We start from the raw sequence: 23,532 nt of genomic DNA, 5'->3' as shown, positions 1-23,532 counted from the left end.
TTCTGAGAAATAGAAGAATGTAGAGCAGCGTCGTCATATGTAATGAGAGCATTTGGTACATTTCATCCCAGGGATTGCGTTTTCAATATCTGTTTTTAAAATAAGATTTTGTCATAATGCTGTGTGAGCTACACCACCTTGTTTTTACTTGATATATTTTAACTATTGAATAAAATTCTTAAAATATACTGATAGATATTCAAAAGTAGAATCCTCAATAACTTGAATACAAGGGGGCCTCAAAATCTCCTTGAAAAAATACCGGTTTTAAATTCCGTTTTTCATGATCTGTGTGAGGCACCATCATGTAATTCACTGTGAGGAATTATTACTTAGTTAAAAACATTTTGTCCAGTTGTAAAATTCAACGTGAACACTACGGGAAGAGTAAGAACTTTTAGTTGTTTTTGCATCTGTGACTTAGTGCACACGCTAATGACGTGTCTGAGAGGCAGAAGTCTTCACTTTGGAAAACCATGGACATTTTTCTGAAGAGTTTCCTAGAATTATTTCTTTTCTTTGTCTTTCACAATTTCAGTGCCTGGAACCAAACCAGCATTTTAAACCTTACTTAAAGCACTTCTTGCCCAAGCGTTTGCACTTTGCCAAAAGTGACCGAATCGAACCTTTGACGTTTTATTTGGATCCTCAGTGGCAACTTGCATTGTAAGTTCTGACCAACTTCTATGCTAATGTGGCCTGATAGTCCAGTAATTCCTGGTAATGGTTGGACTCTTCCTAGACATGGGAAACCTGCATAAATAGGATTCTCTTTGCGCTAGCCCGGGGTTTCCCAATCCCAGCTCCATTATGTTTGTGGCCGGGCGACTCTTGTCAGGGGACTGGCTGTCATGGTGGGATATTTGGCAGGCTCTACCCTCTCCCAAATGTGACAACCCAGAGGGTCTTCAGACATGGTCCATCCCAGAGGCACAGGAGAGGGCCCCCCTCGGATGAGAACCAGGCCCTGACCCATCGCATCATCAGTGGGTTTTTTACCCCAATGTGGCTTATTTATTCGTTTCCATGCATCATCTTATCTCTTCTGCACATGAAATGTGTCTCATAATACTTTCAAAATAAGACATTAAAAGTCTAGCACATAACCAGCCAAAGTACTTCACTTTATAATAGTGAACAGTTATCTTCCCTCTATAGAATTTAAAATTCTCCTTATGCAATCTGTCAATCATCTGGGGGTTGATGAATTATCTCGGGGGTTGCTGTTGTTACTATCTCACAACCTGCTCATGAACTCTTGATGGTTGTGAGAAAGGCTATTACCATAAATGCCCTCAGGAAGCAAAAACCAAACTGTGAAGCAGAATCCAGCCAACAGAGTTGCGCTTCTGCTGCAGCTGCGTATTCCTTCTGTGTGTGGAAGAAGGATGGACGAGGGGGGCGGTCCTTCCTCTTCAGGGGACCATGACTATGTTGAGACGCTCTACTGTGTTCCAAGAACATGGCTCTGGGTTACACCAATCCACATGACAACATTGTAACCAGAAGCAAATCCTTAGTTTATCTCCATGTCTAATCGTTTAACTAACAGCTGCTAACCAGCCCCAGAGCTTAAAAGCAGCTCGGCCTCTGTAGCACGGTATCAGCTCTCCAGTATCAGCCGTAGTTTTACGCTCTGTGCTATGTGGCTTTCTTATCATTGACTTGTCTAATAAATAAGAGCAGATGTGAACTCTGAACACGTTTCAAAAGTAGTTTGTTTGCTTAACAAAATATTTTTTGTATGCTTTACTGGTATCTGTCATGTTGGGGTTATCATTGATGTTTTCTGAGTGAACTTTACGGTATTCATTGCTATATGTTAAAATTAGGAATCCTTCCGAGGGGAAATATTGTGGAAGCGGATTTCATGGCTCTGATAACTTATTTTCAAATATGCAAGTGAGTAAGCATATTTTCTTTTAAAGCTATCTTTAAAAAACTACTGTGTAAAGTTTTCGACTGAAAAGTACGGACTGATTAAATACCTTGAATGAAGCACACACCTTCATAGGGTCTGGCCCCTAGCAACACGACTAGTACAGCCAGGAGAGGCAGGATGTCATGGTCTGGGCATGACAGTGGATAGAGACAAGAGGAGAATAGAACTGAGAAGGAAATAGAATAAAAGTATACCTATACTGCTACGGCCAGCTGAGTTCTGACCAAGATGCGAGTCCATGTGATAAGGACAAAAAGGTCTCTTCAATAAATGGCACTAAGAAAATTGGATTTCCATACGGAGAACACGGAAACAGAATCTGTTCCACATAACCATGCAGAAAACAAGTTCAAAATGGGTGGAGGACCTCAACCTCCAAGCTCCATTAATCGACTTTTTATTCAGTTTTTTCCTCCCCTGTTTCCTGAGCAAAGACCCTTGGTGGCGCAGTGGTGAATCCACTCACCTGTCCAAAGCCCCCGGCCGCTCTGCAGGAAAGATGAGAATGGCTGTTTCTAGAAAGGTGTGCAGCCTGGAAAGCCCGCGGGGCCGGTCCTATCTGTTTTCCAGCGGTGCTATGAGCAGCCACCACCTCGACAGCAACTGGCTTCCTGGACACATGGCTTGTCCCCTAGTTCTCAGCACATTGTTAGTAGTGATTTTACATGTATTGTGCACCCACATGAGCGCCAGTGACTTAGCAGGTGAGAAGAGACATATTTATGTTCTGAAAGAAGATAATAGCTTCTATTTATATAGCTTTTTTAACATTTTCAAGATACATTCATGGTCATATTCTAGTTTGACCCCCACAGGCACTGTGGAAAGGGAACAATGTGAAACTACATCCCATTTCATTAAGACACAAAGATTTTATCATCCATTCTCTTGTGATTGTCTAAAGAATTGCAGTTAAGCTAAGAAAAAGACACTGGGTTTCCAGGATTCAATAATAGCCTAAAAAATATATTGGGTGGAGCAGTTTCTCCTTATCTGAAAATAAAAAGTATAAGTGTGTGTGTGTGTGTGTGTGTGTGTGTGTGTGTGTGGTGTCGGTGTACACCCACACAGTGTGGACAGCCTAATTTTTTAACAACTAGATACATAACTGCAATATTCTGAAAGACTGCTACTCTTTGAATCTAGGCCCTGTTTATTGGCTACGGACCTGGATTCAAGCACGGCATTGAAGTTGACAGCTTTGAAAACATTGAAGTTTATAATTTAATGTGTGGTGAGTGTGAACCGGTGACGTCAGTCCCTTCTGCACAGAGGCGATGGACAGCATTAGCTTGGTGGGCGCCTGGTGTAGACAATGGTGGAGGCAGACCCCCACGTTTTTACCTTTCTTCTTCCTGAAAAAAACAAAAACAAACTTCAAACATATCCGCTGATTGCTTACGTTTCCTGTACTGGGCTGCAAGCTATGAAAGGCGAACACCCACAGCTTGTTTTCAGTGCATATGTGGCCGAGTCATGAAGACCGACTCAGAGCCTGCAGCCGAGGGAACCAGAGGAAAAGGTTTGGGTCAGTGAAACGTGGGCGAAACCGACGACACGTGTGTAGCAATCACAGTATGAACAGACGGCAACATCTGTTCATGTTAGAGACATGGACGAGAACCCCTTAGGGAGATTTCAGCTTACTGCGCTGTGTACCGTATGAGCTAACCTTTGTGGTGGGGCATTGTGTGTAAAATATGATTCTGTGTTATTACGGATACACACCGAGAATTTACAAAGCTGTGAATGTGTTCTAGGTATAACTTGTTAGTGGGAGCATATACACCCTAAGTGAGGTAATATATTTATCCTAAAGTACTTCAATCAGTACCTGGCACAAAGAAAGTGCTTTGTTGCATAAATGCTTCCTGTTGTTTTTATTATTAAGAGCATGGGCTTTAGATACAGACAGAGTTGTTTCCCGCCCCCCCCCCCAAAAAAAAAAAAGCTGGTTCCATATCCTTGACCTATTTCTGTAAGATTAGAGAACCCAGGTGAGGCACTGTTATTGTGTATAAATAAATATTGGCAATAAGCACATATAGTAATTATCCAGCAAATGATAGCTATCGTGATCATGAAGAGATATACATCAATTAATGTCTGCAACAAAAATGTTAAAGAAACAAAACATTGCCATCTAGTCAGTTCTGACTCGCAGCGGCCCTCTGGGAATCAGGCGAACTGCGCCTGTGGGTTTGGATATTATAAATCTTTGCAGGGACAGAGCCTATTTCCCCAGGGACCTGCTTGTGGTTTCTAAGCCCACCTGGTAACCCACTATGAAACTATGGTCACAACATGTTCTGTGAAATAGGATGTTGCCAGCTTCTGCTTGTCCTCATCCCTGGCACTGCCCCTGAGGGAGCTGCTGCCAGGAGCGAGCGGAGCAAGCACCAGTGCAGGGGAGGCCGAGACAGGAGGGAGCGAGCAGGATGCCCCTTGCTGCCCACTGTTCTGCCTGCCTGAACAGCAGGAGCCAGCCCAGGCTGCTCAGCAATCATTGCTGCTGCCACCTGCCCAGGGACAACCTGAGGGCCTGCACCCACCACCATGCCCTCTGCTCACCTGCCTAAACCCGACCTGAGATCCAGTTCAACCCAGAGCTGGGTTCGAGGACATTAAAACCATTGGGGGGGGGGGGGGGAAGAAATAAAGGAGAGCTACTTTCCCTTTTTCAAAAAAGATATGAATCCACAAATGGACATGTGGTTGGATACTTAAGTGACATACAGATGTGGATAGCGTAATCCAAAATCTCCTGAAGCTTAGGAAATTTGTCTACTTTTATTTTCAGGAAAAGTAGAGAATTCTGACAGATTTGGTTTGGAAATCAAAATCATATTGCAAGTCTATTATCGGCTTCATTTTGAAACGATGATGTAACTCGCGACCATTCTTGACATTATGTAGATTTGCTGAATTTGGAACCTGCTTCTAATAACGGAACTCGTGGCAGTCTTAACCACCTTCTAAAGAGTCCGGTCCACACGCCAAAGCATCCCAAAGAAGCCCAGCCCCTGGCCCAGTGCCCGTTCACAAGAACCAGCCGAGAGAACCTTGGTTGCTCCTGCAGTGCCTCCGTAAGTGCTGGTGGGGAGTCACACCCAGCGTGCACGTATCTGGACAGCCTGCTGCATGGCATGCGCTGGGGATACAGTTGATGGTAAAATCACTTTGTAATTGTTGCATTTTCACTTCTATTTTATTCCTCTCTGCAGTGACTGTGTCACTATCAGCCAATCACTGGGAGTCACATACCACTCGATGGCACCTAACAACCACAGCCTCTGTGACTTGACTTAGGTGTAGGTTGGAAGAAATCGAATTGAGTCCTCCGATGCACTAGCTAAAAGGATCCATGCTGTTATCTTGTAGGGAAGCCTTCGGCACGGAGTAATCCAATCAGAATGTCCCTCGGTGGAACACCTCCCAACCTATGTTGTATTTAGGGGAAACATTTTTGATAGGAGATGGATTGATGGCTCTTTCCCCACTCCATTCTTAATACAAAGCTGTTGTAATTTTTTAGTTACTAGTATTGTTTACAATAATCATTTTGTTTTTGTACATTTTCCATCCTATCCTTTTGTCCTCCTTATGAAAAAAAACTCAGTACAAAACTTTAAAATGTTACCTTTGATCTGTTACATTTAACAGTACACATAACATTTTACAAAATTAAGAAGCCTTTTGATCCTTAAAATTGTACTATTCTTTCTTCAGATTGTACCAATTGTGGATTTGCAGGCACAGTTGAACTTGACCACAGCAGAAGGTAAGAAGATATGGTTACCCTCAAGCTTGGCATGGGAAATAGGACTTTTGTCAACAGTGAGAGTCACTGAGCTGTGAAGCCTGGACATTATTTGAGATTAGCCAGGGACAGTAGTGGAGTAGTGAGGGATCACCTGAGAAAGCATACAGATCGCCCTGTTCTACCTGACTGCTCATCCTACGAACCTGAAAGGACACTGACAGTGCAAATAGTGTGCGATGTGTTTAGTGGAAGCTCAATCACTCTTTAGGTACATGATGGTAGTGTTTTGCAGATTTAGAGATTTTTGAAGGTTATTAAAGGATCATCTGATTTCCATTGAAAATATCTGTTGCTCTTATTTCTCTTGAATCGTATTCATTATGAAAGACTATCAATGGATTTAGTTTGTCTAAAGGCATTTCTTTTCAATGGAAGTTAGGATTATGTAGACAACTAATGAATTTCTTCAGTTTCAAATAGGATGTTCAGTATCATTTAATATAACCTTTGGTTCTTCCATTACTTGGCTGATTCCCTTCCCCCACCCCTTACCCCTACACTAATAGAAAGGGAATTTTAGGCTAATTCTGCTTTCACCTTGACCAAGTAAAATCCCTGCTGTAACTGTTTGCATTAGAAAGTTCTTCGATGGGTCTAGGGTAGCAAAGTATGGTGGTTAGAAACAGCCCTTTGGGAATTTGGCAGATCTAGGTTTAAATTCGAGTTTAGAAAATGTGGGCCCATGATAAAATTACCTGCTCTCCATAAGCTGCTATTTCCTCATCTGTAAAATAAGCAGATAGCCTTAATTATGGAGTGATGAGAATGACATGAGATGATGAGGTACCATATATGCTCGTGTATAAGCTGAGTTTTTCAGTACATTTTTTTAACAATTTATTGGGGCTCATACAATTCTTATCACAGTTCATACATATACATACATCACTTGTATAAAGCACATCTGTACATTCTTTGCCCTAATCATTTTTTTCTCCTCTTTTCTTTTTTTACATTTTATTAGGGACTCATACAACTCTTATCACCATCCATACATATACATACATCAATTGTATAAAGCACATCCATACATTCCCTGCCCCAATCATTCTCAAGGCATTTGCTCTCCACTTAAGCCCCTTGCATCAGGTCCTCTTTTTTTTCCCCCTCCCTCCCCATTCCCCCCTCTCTCATGTGCCCTTGGTAATTTATACATCATTATTTTGTCATATCTTGCCCTATCCGGAGTCTCCCTTCCCCCCTTCTCTGCTGTCCCTCTCCCAGGGAAGAGGTCACATGTGGATCCTTGTAATCAGTTCCCCCTTTCCAACCCATTCACCCTCCACTCTCCCAGCATCGTCGAAAATAATTTTATGGTTGGGGGTCACCACAACATGACGAACTATAGTAAAGAGTTGTGGCATTAGGAAGGTTGAGAACCACTGGGATAGAGCCAACTCCAAGGCCACTACCAAAGGAGCAGTGTTTTACTGCTTCATTCACCTGATTCTTATAACTGCAGTTCTGTATCATCCTGGAAGTTTACATTTTGAACCATGTCTTGAAGAATAAGTCCTTAAAATAATGTTTTAAAATGTCTTATTAATGCGGTTTGCAGTACTAACTAAAAAGTATGCTCTTAAGGAGCTGGGTACTAACAGCTGAGCTGCTAATCTCAAGATTGACAGTTCAAGATCACCAGCTTCTCTGCCAGAGATAGAAGAGGCTTGTGCTCCCAAGATGATATATGGCTCTGGAAATCCAAAGCGGGCAGTTCTACCGTCTTCTCTCTGGTCACTAGGAGTCAAACAGACTCAATGGCAGTGGGTGTGACATTCACCTTTCCGTCAAAACTTGAAGGAAATTACATTTAAAAAAAAATCCTTTTATTATCATTGGTGTTTTTAAAATCTTATTTTAATTTCTTTGTAGTTGAAAACAACTTTCACAAGATTAAGTGGAAAAAGGGGTTAGAAGAATGTATCGTTGTATACCATCATTTATATCAATTATTAACTCTGTGTATTTCAATGTTTCATCTGCCGGCCCTCAAAGAGAAGAGCATTAAGCGTGCCACTTTGCCGTACGGCCGGCCCCGGATTCTCCAGAAGGACAGCACCGCGTGTCTTCTTTATCAGCACCGGTTTGTGAGTGGCTACAGCCAGGGCATCTCGATGCCGCTTTGGACATCCTACACCGTTGGCAGAAATGCAAGTATTTGCCACCTCTTTAGCTATGTGAGCTATTTAAAAGTATACTTATTGAGACCAACATTGAAAGCATAGTTGTGTGCTGTTTATATTGGCTCTCTACTAAGTTGCCCAACTAGAGGAATACTGGTCTAAAACCATTTAGAATAAATTTCTGGTCTTGTGAGGTGAAGGATGTGAAGTAAACAGTCCTACCCCTCTTTCCAGTGTAATGTTTTGTTATTTTAATTTATAATTTCATTGGAATTTATAATTTATAAGGGAACTTATGATTCCATTTACAAGTATTTGCAAATATTCTTCTCTAAAGATAGCGTAGGTTAAAAAGAGTGTTGCTACTAAATAAGTATTCCAGTTCATACCCGCCAGAACTTGACCCCAAACAAAGCGTGTTTAAACGCGTCTCTGGAGTCAGAGGATGGCTGTGGAGTCTGAGAACCCCATGCCTTCCTTGGTTGAGTACTCTGGCTCTCAGAACAAAAATGCGGACAGCAGAAAGCTCGGGACGCCACCAAATCAGCAAAGAGACCAGCTCAGAAGGGTAGGCCTAGTTCTCTTCAGCATTGCGAAGCAGTCCTCTTGATGATGGTCCTGGGAAGAAATGCACGGAGAGGAAATTTGGAGATTGGAAGCTGCGTGAGTGAAGAAAGGGGCAGGAAAGTTTTGGCGAGAATGTTTCCACATCACAATGAGGGACCTGCTTATGCTTTCAGAGTAGCACGGACTGTCCGTCCTCCAAGAACTTCATTGGCAAGTGTCACCTCGTCCACCTTACAGCTCCGTCTTGCCTTTTCAAACTTGGTTCTTAAAACTTAAAGAATGTGGAAAGGGCCAGGGTTTGAGTCCCTTGCAGGCACTGAGATCGCCCCCTCTGTGGACTGCAACTCACAGAGCACCGAGCTCTTGGTGGAAGGGCTGCAGAGATGCCACAGGCCCGTCACAAGTCGACCGTCCTGGATGGAGCGTATGTCAGGAAACAGGAGTTTCACATTTTGACACTTTTGTTTAATGAAGATTTCCATGATTGTGGAACAATGTTTTTTGACTTACTCTCATAAAGTGTTAACTGGCTCAGAGATCTCCTGCGTGCAGTTGATATTTTGAGGGTTTCTATCAGTGCCTACAAGTGTGTCTCTGTGTGTGCGTTTGTAACACGATACCAATTCAGACTTTATTTTCTACCCCAGAACCTGATGACCCTAAGTTGATACACTTGCTGTAGTTGTTAGATGCCATGGTGTTGGCTCCAACCCATAACAACCTTAGTACGCACAACAGAAGCAAACACTGCATGGTCCTGTGCCGTCTTCAGAACCATTCCCGTCGCTGAGCCCCTCTGTCAGCCACTGGGTCAATCCGTCTCACAGCCACTGACAGTTCAGCGTTCTAACGAGAGTGAGCCACATTATTGCCCAGACGGCTCTCCCCAGGTCTAGCTGGGAGTCTACGGAACCAGCACTGCTTCCATCTCTAGGATGACCAGATATAATCCAAATAATTCATGGGCCAACCTTATATTATGAAATCATCTGATCTTTATTTTGAGAAGCCTTGTGGGGGCTGCTAATGGCAAGGCCTACATGTTGAGACCACCAGATACTTCTCGGACAATTACAGTCTTGGAAACTCACGGGGTTGCTATAAGTCTGCATCAACTCAATGCGGTGACTTGGTTGGACCTTTTTCTGTTAGTATTATATTTGTCAACCCAAAGCCCTGTATCTGAGTTGCTGATGAGTTCTTACTTAATCAGTGAATGGAGGAGGAAGTGTCCTTCTTCTTCACCAAACCAAGTGGCTGTTGAAGCACCGAATCTCTCCGCATAGTAGTGGGAAGTGTGGTGTCCACCACAGGGCGAAGGAGGCTGCCCAGTGCTGTCGTCTGAGGTGAAGCATGGGTTTGGGGGAGAGCTTGACTGTACTATGTGGAGTTTGGTACATGGCCACGGAGAGGAAGTTCTGCCTCCTGCCTCGACACTTTGGACGGTAGGCTGCTTGGCAGGGCAGCGGGTGCAAAACTGTGCTTGTTGGGACTGTGAACTCCTGCCCCAGGAAGAGCAGGGAGGGAGTGCCAAGCACACTGTCTCAGTTTCCTGAAGTCTTCAGGAGTGGGCCCAGCGAAGGACCCCTGCAGTTTCCATGGCTGCACCTACGATGGAGCTTGGAATCAGAAGAAGAACCAGACGCACTGCCACTGAGGTGATTCCAGCTGATCGTGATCCTCCGGAGCAGGAGAACTGCCCTTTGGGCTTTGAGACTCTATCTGTTTACAAGAGTAGAAAGCCTCGTCTTTCTCCCAAGGAAAGACTGGTGGCTTATGAACTGCTGACCTTGTGGTAGGCTGCCCAACACTCAACTCACTATGCCACCAGATTAGAAGACTCGAAAAATCCCAAACTCACGCCTTCGAGGCGACGCCATCTCCGAGTGACCCTGTGGGACAGAGTAGGACTGCTCAGGAGTTTCGGAGACCATCGTTATTTACGGGAATAGAAAGTCCTGTCTTTTCCCAGAGGCGTGACTGGTGCTTTCAGACTGCTGACCATGACCATGCAATGGGAAGCCCAACGCATGACCACCGTACCTTCAATTCCCTGCGCTTCAGCACACGTGCAGCTGGATGACGCAGGAGCTCTGTGAGCGCGTCCGCTGGGTGTGGCTTCCTTCCCTGCCAGGCCCAGGGCCAGGATGCGCTCCTCACCTGCGCCAGAAGGCTGCTAGGCCGTGAGCCATTTTGACTCTGTTCTCCGGTTCTTTGTCTTATTCATTAGGGTTCAATATCGTAGGTATTGCATTTTTAAAGACTGTACTTGGATTTCACGTTCCCTTATACAGAACGGCACGCACTTACATCCCTCCCTCTTCCCGAGAGTTTCCAGTGCTGTCCAGGGGTTCTTCTCCCTGCCCCGCACCTCCCCAGTTTCCGACTTTGCACTTCAAGTGAAAGGGACACTCCCGTTTCTCTGCAAATCAGGGTTCGGGAGCCAGGAAAAAGCATACAGTGTATGGACAACGTTATACACAAAATAGAAAAGCATTTACCTAGACCTATCACACCAAAGGGGAATGTCGTCCGTGTTGTCAAGAGCTTTCTACATTTGAGTTGGAGAAACGATGAGTGACGAACAGAGGAAAGCGAGAGGGAACTGAAGTGACGTCTTGGCACAGGCACCCGATGCTGGGCAACTTCCCTTGCTGGTGAGGCAATCCCCGCAGCTCTGTCTGTACCTGGTCTCTGATGGACGTCTTTTTCCTTCCCGTTACTCTAGGACACTTTCTCCACAGAAGACGTTTCCAACTGTTTTTACCAGGACCATCGAGTTTCCCTCAGTCCTGTCCATAAGTGCTCATTTTATAAAAATAACGTGAAACTGAGTTATGGGTTCCTCTCCCCACCACGTAAGTCTTCCTCTCCCTGCCCCGCTTCTCCCTCAGCAAGTCTTCCCGCCTCTCTTCCTGGCTTCATTGCTCACAAATCTATCGCACGATCTGGGGCCTGTCTATGACCTTGTTTGTTGATGGGTGCAAACTGCGATTTAGCAATGTCATGAGGAAGAGTGGAGGCCATCTGAAATGTGGATTTTAAGACCGCTTTTCTTTTGGGAGGGTAAGTTCATTGCACGCAGACGCCGCCTTTAGAGAGCGCTTCCCTTTTCGGATCCACATTTCGGTTGGAGAGAGGTGAAGAGGTTAAGAGAACTCAGGTTCTGAGGAATGGATTCCGTCCCGATATTGAAAGGGAAAGTGCAGTCTGTCAGGTTTCGGCAAAGGCAAAGCCTTAGCGTGCCCCCTTTCTCGCAGGTAAGGGGCCTCAGAGAAAAGGTTGTTTTAAAAACCTCACTGTTCTCGCTCTGAAGTGGCAGGCTTGCCTGTTGAGGAGAAGCCATTTTGAGGCTAGCCTTAAAAAGCCCAAATCAGAGTCCACAAGGTACTCAAATGCCCTCGGTGCCCTGCCCAGCCCCAGACTAAGCGTCTGAGGGCAGCACTTGACCTATTGCATTATAAAAATAGAGCCGGTCCAAGCTTAAAATTCACGCAGAGCCGCCTTGTACAGCATTTCAGGGCAGACATCCTGCGGTATTTTTTCCTAGGGAGCAGGTTTGTTCTGAAGCCAAACAGTCCCCACTGCGCTCTGCATTGTGAAAGGGTTATAGAGAAGTCAAGCAGATTAGGCTCTTACTCTTTTCCAAGTCTGATCGTTTGAGAAAGGCATTCTGAAGAGGAAAAGGTCTGAATATTTGATTTTTTTCAAAAAGAAACTTGACCAAAACTTTCATTTTCTTTTGATTGAACACCCTCAGAGGCTAGGCTCATTTTTTAAAAATAGGAATTTTTTCTAATGTTTCCTTGCTAAAAATGACAAAGCTGTCTTATTTTTCTTTGCAGACCTCAATCAAGGTTCAAGTCAAGTACATTCTGAAGCCTTGCTTACAAGTAATATAGTGCCAATGTACCCAAGTTTTCAAGGTATACATTTTCAACTTGTACACTGCATATAGATAATTTGAATGAACTTCTGTACACATGTATTTAACTTGTACACACTAGGAGTTATTACTTAAAGTGTTAAATAATTTTTTAACTTTAAAAAAATTTTAAAATTGTCTATTTTTATATTTAGGTTGGTGTAGCTTTAAGATGACTCGTTCATTAAACAATTCACTTTGATATCTATTGTTCTGCTTTGTATTTAAATGTTTATGAGCACACTGTATTCCAAAAGTATATGACTTTCTTCCCAAAGACTAGCTAATCAAGTCTACTAATATTTACATTAGTTCTCAGTGTATTTTCCTACTTAGCAATTTGAAAGATTTTAGTATGTGCTTTTGTTTCCAAATTAATAGTTTCCACATCACTATTAATTATTGCAGCCTTTGACACTAATGAACACATATGAGGGTGTGCCCCCCCAAAAGGAATTTTTTTGTTCAGTTATGTATTTAATTTTTATTAACAAAACAACCATGTCACCTTCAAAGTACTTTCCATTATACTTAGTACATTTGTAAAAGCTGCGAGGCCGTTCTTGGAAACATTTTTCAAACTCATCTGTTTGGATGGCTGACAGCATCTTCCTCATTTTTGTCTTCACTTTGTCTGTGTTGTTAAATTGCTGTCCTTTTACATTTGCGGAAACATGAAGAAGTCACACAGAATGAGGTCAAGTGAGTCAGGTGCGTGGGCAAGTTAGGCTTTTTGTTTTTTGGCAAAAATTGGTGCACTGAGATGGCTGCATGAGCAGATGCATTGTTGTGGTGGCAAAACCAGTCCCCTGTTTGCCACAAAGCAGGCCTTTTTTGTTGCACACGGTCACACAGTCTTTTCAGAACCTCCAAATAGAAAGCTTGATTAACAGTCTGACCTGGTGGGGTGAACTCCAAATGCACCGGGAGTTGGCATTCTTGTCTGACATTTTCGTCCGTTTGGGAAGTTGATGGACATCTAGAACAAGGTTTGTCATCGATCGACATTTGGAATGAGAGAACCACTCATACACTTGAGTTTTTCCCATAGTGCTGTCCCACTAAGCTGTGTTCAACATCACAGCAGTTTCTGCGGCACTTTCCCAAGCAGGAAACAAAATGTCACAGCCACACGCTGTTCTCTTACTTCAGCCATCACAAACAAATGAGATTTGAGTGAAACTGCTCTCACGAAAAAATTCACTGTGACCATAGAGAACCTTCCCAGGTAGAGCCAGCAGGTGCACTGACTCAGAGGGAGTTGATTGATGCTCACCAAGCATTAAAAATATGTAGGATCAACGCTCTGCTCTGCCCAGCCCGATTTCAGATTTTTTTGTGGTACCCCTCGTAGTTACTACTTAAACTGACTGTTACAATTTCAAAATAAAGAATATAACAGGAGATCTTTTATATCCACATCTTTATTTCAAAGGGAATATTCAGATATTAGCAGCAAATCTATGTAGCATGCCTTAGGTCGGTTGTGCTGTTAATGCTTAAAATGCTACACCATCCCCCGTTCCTGATGATTCCTGGAGTGCAGTTGAACTCGACACACGCCTGCAGAGTTCTCCAAAGGCCAAAGCTGAACAATGAGTTTGACCTCATGTTAAGGCAGAGGTCATGCTTTATCGCTTATTATAGGGATTGTGGTATTGGTTTATTTCCCGTGATAGCAGGGCACCGTGTTCTTTTCAAACACACTGTCTTTCTTCTTGTGTCAGTGATATGGGATTACATCCATGGCGTGCTACTGCAAAGGTATGCTGAAGGAAGAAACGGCATCAATGTGGTCAGTGGCCCCGTGTTTGACTTTGATTATGACGGACGTTATGATTCCCCGGAAACCCTGAAACAGTAAGAGCATATTTCACTTTCTCCTAAAATTAGCTGTCTTATGGGATTACTATCCATTGGGCCCAGGAGAGTCTTTTTGGCCAAACTCTTGTTTATGTCTGTGACATTTCTGACCACAGAAGAAACCCCTTGAGAAATCTGAGTAGCGTGGATCGTTCTCTCAGTGTTCAGTGAATTTTTCTTTTTTAGTATGTGTAATTCTTGAACTGAGTTGTCTGTTGCACTCCGTTCTGTGTTGAGGTGACTTTGGTTTAGCTCACCTTTCTCTCTGGCTCTCATTACCCGCATGTCCTGTTTGGGTGAAGAAGAAGAGCCATCCGGAGTGGCTACGAATGAATCCAAGAAGGCTTAAAAAGCTGGACTGCTCCAGGCCTGGTGGTCATCAACTCCGAATGGGGATTTTAGTGGCAAATGGGGACTAGTGGAGTGACCATCTTGAAGGAGGCACCAGTGGTGCTGTCTTTTTTAAAAGGAGAAGGTCAGAACATTGTAGAAACTGGTTGGTCTTTATTAAAAATTAATTGTAAGACTCTGAAACAATCTATTAGGGCTATCCTCCTTATACCTACCCCCTCAAAGGACACACATGTGCACACACACAGAGACACACACCCCTCCACTGAGATCTACACCCTCTTTCTCAGCACCAAGTCCATTGCCATCACACAGACCCATCTCAAAGTGACCCTGCAGACAAAGTAGACCAGCCCCATAGGGTTTTCAAGACTGTAAATCTGTATGCAAACAGATTGTGCAATGTTCGCCTACAGAGCAACTGTGGTTTGAACCAGTAACATCACGATTAGTAGGCAGCTGAGTACTTCGCCCTGTGCCAGCAGGGGTTTTTCTTTGACCACACAAATCTAGGAAAATTATAGTTTTCTTCCTGTCTTCCTTGAAGAATGAGAGCCGGAAGCCCCATAAACCACAGCAGTAGGATGGACAAAGACCAGACCTACTCTCCAGACTGCCCGCTCACAGTGTTGATCGGAGTGCTTCCTCCTTTTACACACTGGGATTCCAGATAGGACTACTTTGGGAAAAACAACAGCCACCGACCATTTGGGAATATTGTGGGAGGGTGAGAAAAAAATAAAAATAAAATAAATAAATAGCTAAGCTTAGTAATGATTGGATTTTAAGGGAGAACTAGACAAATTTTAAGACAGGGATAATTATGAATGTATCTAAATAAACCTGGTGCTTCATAAGCCATTTATGTATATAAACTATGAAATCAAAGGAAATAGAATAAAGATGATGTAAAGATTTTGGGGACTTCTATGATAACATGTTATAAGAGGAAACATGTATATATAATTACATATATTATTAATTGGAAGATAAAAAGTTAGTTAAACTAAGGAGGATTCAGAGCAGCATGTCTTGTTGAAGGAGCTAGAATAAAAATCCTCACCAATTTTCTTTTTGTCCACTCCCCACACCACCGGTGCAAAGACATCCTCAATAAAAGCATGTTCAAAAAAACTATTTCCTTTCCTTGGTGTCCCAATTCTGGTGTTTTTAGGTAAAACTAAAAAGAACATTTCAAGATTCAAGGCATTTGTATTGAAAATTAAAATTATTTGGGTTGAATTTGTTCACCTGTCTTCCAATTATCACTATCAGTCAGGGTATGTTGAAATATCACGACTCTTTTTCATAAGAATTGGTAGGATGTTTAATTTTTTTGTTGAGTTTGGTGTTTAGATATATTAGAAGCATACTCTCCCGGAACAGTCATTAGAAGAAGGAAGATCGTCTTTCTAAAAGTGAACATTGGCTTGTTTTACAGAAACCGCAAAGTCATCCGGAATCAAGAAGTTCTGATTCCAACTCACTTCTTCCTGCTCCTGACCAGGTGTGCAAATGCATCGCAGAGTCCCACGCAGTGTGAAGCTCTCGACACGTCAGCTTTCATTTTGCCTCACAGGACCGATAACAGCGAGAGCTGTGAGGTAAGTCGCGTTTGCTCATTTGCTTTAAACTTTGAACATAGAAATCCAGGTGCATTTGTGCGGCGTGTGTAGGACTATCCGCTCTTACTGTGGGGGCAGGGTGAGAACAGAAAGAAGCACGTCACTGTCGAAGACGTGCGTACGTTGAAATGCTGGGCCCGTTTTACTTTGCTCTTCTCAGGGGACATCCCTTCCGACAGCACTCTTCTCACAGCTGAAAACACCAACAATTCGGTGTAAACTCCGTGCCCTCCGAGGGCTGGGCCGAGTGGTAGGTGTGAATGGATTCTTGCTTCACAACTGGAGTGATCACTGCAAAGCCATCAGCACGGTCGTACATTCGTTGTCGTGTTGTGGTTAGAGAACATTTCAAATGAATTTTTATGTACCAGCTTCTTTGAGCAACCACGTGTATCCTTAAAGATCCTTCCTTATCCTGTTGCCACTCCAGTGTCCCTTTAGGAACATTGTTTTATCATGTATATTTTTGAGCATAAAGACAGGCCGAAATGGTTACATTTTTAAAGTTTTTCCTTACGGTGGGCTAACGTGTTGTTCCCCCTATTTTTCCTTCCTTTCTCATTTTTGGTGTGTGTGTTTCTTTATTTCCCCCTGACGTTACGCAGAACCACTCTGGACTAGTCAGCTGACAGGCTTGGGCTTTCCCTCAGTCCAGGGATGGTGGTAGATACTCGCACCCGGTGACCAGAGGGTCTCAAGGCCTGGTCTGACCTCAGCAGGAGACATCGCTGTGATTGCTCCTTCACTCCTCCCTTTATTCGTTCCCCCCTTCTTTGGTCCAGCCAGTCAATCAGATAATAAATGGTTATTGCCAGTTACTCCTCCCCAGCGGACAGGGACGCCTGCTGTGGGCCTTGGGCCGTGTCTGTTCAAGGAGTCTTCCCCTGCTCCAGTGACTTCACCCAAGTGGGGAGGGGGAAGACATGTCTCTCCCTAGTTTTATGATAAAATATCTGAATTAACAGACCCTTCCTTGTATAACATATTTCTCACTGAGAAATATTTTTTTTAATTTTCAGAATTTAGAGTAGACTGCCAGGTTTCCCACTAGTTGCATGCTTGTTGGGAAGGTAATGTTAAATGATTGATATTTGGGACACTATTACACGTATAACAAGTGTCTCCTTCCTCATTGCTTTCTCCCCTTGGAGATGTTGAATTATCAGTAAGCATGTCAGGGTTACATTCAGCAGACAGTAACAGGGAGCCCAGTGGCAGGGACTTGAACGAGAAAGAAGTTCATCCTGGAAGGAGAACTTGAGGGACAGTCCAGACATGACTTAATGGACCAGCAACACCCTCAGGGAGTCACACTTCGCGTTTAATCCTTCTTCTGCACCGTTCTTAGTTCGTGGCGTTGGCCCATGGGGCTAAATATGGGCTCTGCTTCTCTAGATATCAAGTGTACATTCTGCCCATCACACACACACATGCGCGCATGCAGGAATGCAGATCCCATTTAAAACAAAACAACAAAGTCAGCAACGGGCGCATGCTTATATTTCGCTGACCAGAATGGTGCCAAGTGCTGTGTGATTCAAGCACTGAGTCCCTTTCTGTCCCCAGCATTCTGTGACTAAAGATGCACCAGTATCTTAAATGCAGGGATTGTATCAAATTGCTATAACGGCAGCCACATAGGAGGCGCGCACTCTTGAACTAGAGAGAGGACTATTTGAAAGTGTATCTATCATCTGCATGTACTGATTGAGTGTCCCTTTGAACGTCATCTGCAGTAATCTGTAGTTAGTCTGAGAGTGCCCTGCGAGAACCGATGCTCTGTGTGCTCTTTTTAATCTCTCTCCATGACGGATGGGACAGGTTCCCTGTGGGACACAGGCCTCCTGACCGGCCAGCCCCCTGCAGGAAGGCTGCTCCACTGAAACAGAAAGCAGGGCTTCCTGCAGCGAGAGAGATGGAGCGGTGTAGCCGCCGTAGACAGTGGGTCATGGGAGGGCAATGCGGCAACAGAATGTGCTGGCCTGTTCCCAGCCATGGGAGAACTGTCTTCGTTATTTCCCATCAGTAATGTTTCCAGGGGCCAAGGGCCTTCCTCGAAGGATCTCGTTAAAGAACAATCTTCGCTTACCAACTAGTGCATATTTCTTCCCTTTGCCTTTCTTCAGTAGCCTTTTTCCAGAAAAATGAACACTACCACACGAGTGTATGATTTGCATCCCTCTTAGAGGCTTGAACTATCATCTTTGAATTTCCCGGATTGTCTACCTTTAATTCCCCTCTAATCCCAAATCATCTAAGACTTCCCTACCTTGCCACAAATGAAATTTCGTCTTGTGACTTCCCCAAACGCATTCTTTATGCAACTAATTCTGATAAGAACTGTTGTTTGCTTAGCATATTCACACTCAATTATTACATTTAATCTTGAAAATAAACCTAGAAGGAGGGTACAGGTAAGGGCATTTGGATTAGGGTGTTAAATAACTTGCCCCCAGTTCATCTGGTAAAGTAGTGGTAGAAACCAAGACCTCAATTCAGGTTTCTTCATGTTAATTCTCCTATTCTTCCAACCAAGATATGTGACTTCTGCATTTCAACATTTTTTAAACCCTGCATTTATCATCTGTTCTAGACATAACTCGATTATCTTTCCTTGACCAGTATTTGACAGACGTAATTAAGAAACCATGCATGGGGTATATTCTTAGATGGGGTCTGCTCAAAAGCAACTACTGTGCCTACCACCTTTCCTGCTGCCGGTCACTGGGGGTCTAACGTGGGGAGATGAACCCATTGTTCTCCAATGATTTTGCTTTCCCTCCATTCTCGTAGCATGGGAAGCCTGACTCCTTCTGGGTTGAAGAACTGTTGCGATTGCACAGAGCCCGGATCGCAGATGTCGAACACATCACTGGACTTAGCTTCTATCAGGAAAGGAAAGAGCCTGTTCCAGACCTCTTGAAGTTGAAAACCTATTTGCCAACTTTCAGCCAAGAAGACTGATTTTCTTTCCGTCTTTTGTATTGTAAAAGACACACCATAAATCCTTTGAAAAGGACCTTATATTTTATACAATCATCATTTCACACCATGACATCGTTTGGAAGCTGTCCACCGGATGTCGAACCGGGAACCCTCTGTGCTTTGGACAGCTCAGGGAAACTTCTGGACTCAGCCCAGCAGTAAGAGAGGTTCCTGTGGAGTCCCGCGCAGATTGGAAGGTGTAAGAATCGCATGCCTGGTTCAGGTTTTCTGGAATAAAGACCGATCATACCCAAAACAGCTCTTCTGCTCCTCAAGCAAGGAGCTGTGTCCCGTGTCTGGACATCAGCTAGTGTAATCTTCTTCTTAATGACCTTTTCTGGACCAGGCGAACGGTAGACTAATTAATGAATGGGATGGAAGGAGTTTCTGTTACATTACTATCGTCACAAGAATTTCAAAAATGATTCTGGATGCCTTTTAACTTGGATTTGTCTTTGATGTTAAGGGAAAACCTAACGGAAGCACACATCTCTGAGGGCCCCTTGTTCTTTTCTACGTATCACTTTCAGAGCCAACATAGCGATGAATCCAGTGTGTTTGTTTTGAGGGGAGGATTGGGTTTCTTCCAATTGAGTGATTCTGACAAGTTACATTTTGAGAGATGATTCATGAATTTACCATACTGGATATAGCACTGTATTCTACATGTGTACAAAACAACAACAAAAAGATTCCTATGCTGCTCGCTGGCAATTGATGTAGGTTGGAAAGAAGTCAAATGTTATCATTGTTAACTATTACAAGCATGTGTTATCTTGGAGACGCTTCAGAGAATGTATCATCAGATACAAGGTGGCCTTTTTCAGGGAGGTTTTAGGAACAGTTTCTTCTGTCTCTGCACATGACCCACCAGCCTCAGTGCTGTTCTGTGTTGAGGTGTTCATTTTGGAGTTGAACAGATTTGGAGAACGTGCATGATGTCACATCTCTTGCTCAAAGATAGTCTTTAAGGCACTTGAAGACACCAGCTTGCCTCAAAATAACTTGCTGTTTTGGTTGTTCTTGTCGTTAGGTGACATCAAATCAGATCCTACCCATAGCAACCCCATGCACAGCAGAACAAAACACTGCCCGGTCCTGCACCATCCTCGTATCCACTCGCACGATCGAGCCCATCTCTGATACTGTTAATTGCCCTCAAGTCAGTTGCTAAAACATCTTCCAGATGTATTACTACGAGTCCATCCCAACTCAGAATGAGCCGAAACAGGGTGCTCCGCTTTCCAACGCTGTCCATGTTTGGGAAAGCAGATGATGGTCCCACCTTTCTCCCAGGGAGCTTTGTGGTGGTTGGCTGCTGTCAGTTCCGTTCCACCTGGCAGTGCCCCTCGGAATGACACACTACCCCATCCTGCAGCATCCTCTCCATTGTCCTGTTTGAACCCAGTCCATCTGTTGAGGCTCTTCCTCTTTTTGTTGACCTTCTGCTTCACCGGGCATGATTTCCTTTCCAATGATTGGTCTCTCCTAATTATATGCCCAAAGTATGTGACGTTAGACAAAGTCTTGCTCTCCTTGTTTCTAAGGAGCATGCTGGCCCCACTTCCAAGACAGATGTGTTTGTTCTTGGCCACCTGTGATACTTTCCATGTTCTTCTCCAGCACCACAGTTCACGTGCATGGATTCTGCTTTGGTCTTGCTTGTTCAATGTCCACTTTCATATGCACATGGATTGATTTTAAAATACTATAATGTGGTCCTCAAAATGGCGTCTTGGCTCGTCAACACTTTAAATGGGTCTTGTGCAGCAGGTTTACCTAATGCAATGTGTTGTTTGATTACTTAACTGCTACTTCCATGAACATTGAGTATGGACCCAAGCAAGATGAAATTCTTAACAACTTCGAACGTTTTCCATTTATCATAAGGTTATCTATTGGTGCCGTTGGGAGGATTTTTCTTTTCTCTCCATTGAGTTGTAATCCATACTGAGGGCTGCGATCCATGGGGTTTAGCAAAGATTAGCAGGATGGTACCACTTCCCTGGTGCATAGTAATGAATTGAACTAATAATTGAAATACAGCAGTTCTAAATCACCAGCCATTCCATGAGACAGTTCTACTCTGCCCTAAAACGTGTCTGACAGTCAGAATTGACTCAATGGCAGTGAGTTTTTATTGTTATCAGGCTACACAATGCCTGCTAGTCAGCATCTGAGGGCAGGCAAGAGGGCAGCAGAAATGGCAGTGATCCGTGGAGAGTGAAGAAGGTTAGGATGGAGCTTGGGCAAGGGTCAAGGAACACAGAGGACAAGCTTGGTACTTCTTGCCAGGAGCAACAGTAGCTTCCAGAGGTGATAGAGTTCCCATTATGACTTGAAGATTTTTTGGGAAACAGATAAGGAAAGGTCAGTTTAGTATTTCTTGGGTAGATAAATTTGTGACATATTCCCATCTAGTGTTAGTTTAGTTTTCATATTTTCCACCTATTTCACGGTGTTGAATTTACAACGTACACTTTATTTTCCTTGCTTTGTTAGAATAACTTCTTTTCTTAAAAGAAATGTCAGATTGTAAATACAGTGTTGCCTCTTTAAAGCAGAGTGTAAATATCTGCTTCTACTTAATTTTTTTCATCTGCCTTTACAGAATAATAAAACATTTTTTTTCATGAAAGAGACTCCCATTCAATATTTCATCAGTGTAAAACATGTGACTGTTTTCTATTTGTTAATGGGTAAATTTTCCTGAACATCTATAACCAAAAAGGCAAACTCACTGCCATCAAGTCGATTGTGATTCATGGCAACCCTATAGTTCAGGGTTGAGCTGCCCCTGTAGGTTTCTGAGACTGTAACCCTTTATGGTAGTATAAAGCCTCATCTTTTCTCCCATGAAGCAGCTGATGGTTTTGAACTGCAAACCTTGTGGTTAGCAGCCCAATGCGTATTCTGCTACTCCAACAGTATTCTAGGAAGTGACAGTTTCATGGGAGTGTCTTTATCTACATTCTCTAAGGAAGGCTGTTGAGGCCTTGGAAGTTTTGTGTGTTGCACATTGGGCTGCTAACTGGAAAGTCAGTAGTTTGAATCCACCAGCCACTCCATGGAAGAAAAATGAGGCTTTCTTTTCTTATCAAGATGTACAGCTTTGGGAACCCACAAGAGGGCAGTTCTCATCTGCCCTGTTGGCTCGCTATGAGTCAGAAGTGACTCGTTGGCAACACTTTTTTTTTTTAATTTGCTTTTCAGATGCAACGTGAAATACTTATTTATCCCTAAATGTACTGCTATGCTTCAGTTCCCTACTCCTTCCATCGAGTAATTGACTCCCATAGAAATGCTAGTCTGCTCATCCATAGCCCAGCTCCGAACTAGGTAACTATCGCATCATTTCCAAGAGTCAGAGAAAAGAGCAAACCATTGGGGGGAAGAAGGTGACAGTTAGTGGTCCGGTGGAAGAGGAATTTGCTATGTAGAGTCCCAAGGACAGTTAGGCAGCTTGGTCTAGTCCTGTTCAAGGAGATAAAGAACTAATGAAGTCTTTACCACCCACCCTCCAGGAGGAGCTCCCAGGCCCCCCTTAGGAGCTTTCCTCTACTCACAGTCACAACAAGGGCCCTGTGAGGCAGGAATATGCTTATCTCCAATAGGAACTGGCATCTGGACTTTGAAACCAAATATGGTGATTGCACTTTATGCCGGGGCTTATCGCAGGCATTGGATGTGGGTGGGCGCTCTCCTAAGGATGAAATGAACTTTTCCCATAGCTAGAGTTCAAGACATTTCCCTGGCTTTGGGGTCAGTGTAAATACTGTCAGGGAGAAAAAAGATCCATCTGCGGAACATAAGTATTTCCAACTTGTCGACAGATACAACTTGCTTGGCTGCCAGCCTAAGTGGATATGTGTGTGGAGGGAAGGGGAGCAGTGGCGGCGTTTCTCCTGGGGTACGATCCTGAGTCCAAGGGTTATTGACCATTGCCACAGTTGTTTTGGTAACAGAGATCCAGAGTTCATTTCAGATCCACAGAGTAAACATCCATTTCTGACCTGTGACCTATATCCTTCTTTGAGGTATTTTAATTACATTTAATCACACTTCTGGGTTAAGACAACTTCCAGCAGCATATAAATATCCCTCTAGTATTTAGACTGGTCTGAGACCAGAGGGAAAATGTTCCACTTGGAACCTCCATAGATTCCTTCAACGCTAAAGTGCTGCTTTTCTCACAACTGCACATACATATGTGAAGAATACATGCATGCATGCATGTATGTGAAGAATAATGAAGATGTTTACTAGAAATCATATTCTTAACAAAAACAAACAGATTCTCTACCATCAATGAATCCTGACTCATTGTG

At 43.5% G+C, this 23,532-nt stretch overlaps 1 protein-coding gene across 1 annotated transcript in view; it reads left to right on the top strand.

Moving 5' to 3' along the window:
• ENPP1 (ectonucleotide pyrophosphatase/phosphodiesterase 1) overlaps positions 1-21,842 on the top strand; it is an 87,586-nt gene extending 65,744 nt beyond the window's left edge. The window contains exons 15-25 of the mRNA XM_075554536.1: positions 539-666; positions 1,833-1,902; positions 3,089-3,176; positions 4,859-5,028; positions 5,672-5,723; positions 7,761-7,915; positions 11,184-11,313; positions 12,301-12,381; positions 14,108-14,240; positions 16,036-16,198; positions 19,013-21,842. Coding sequence (XP_075410651.1) covers positions 539-666; positions 1,833-1,902; positions 3,089-3,176; positions 4,859-5,028; positions 5,672-5,723; positions 7,761-7,915; positions 11,184-11,313; positions 12,301-12,381; positions 14,108-14,240; positions 16,036-16,198; positions 19,013-19,183 — 1,341 coding nt within the window. The 3' untranslated portion in view covers positions 19,184-21,842. The remainder of the gene's footprint in view (positions 1-538; positions 667-1,832; positions 1,903-3,088; positions 3,177-4,858; positions 5,029-5,671; positions 5,724-7,760; positions 7,916-11,183; positions 11,314-12,300; positions 12,382-14,107; positions 14,241-16,035; positions 16,199-19,012) is intronic.
• Positions 21,843-23,532: the final 1,690 nt, after the last annotated feature.

Source organism: Tenrec ecaudatus, chromosome 7, assembly GCF_050624435.1.
Source record: "Tenrec ecaudatus isolate mTenEca1 chromosome 7, mTenEca1.hap1, whole genome shotgun sequence".
Lineage (NCBI taxonomy): Eukaryota > Metazoa > Chordata > Mammalia > Afrosoricida > Tenrecidae > Tenrec > Tenrec ecaudatus.
The sequence above is the reverse complement of the archived record's forward strand: the minus strand, read 5'-3'. Positions and strand labels throughout refer to the sequence as shown.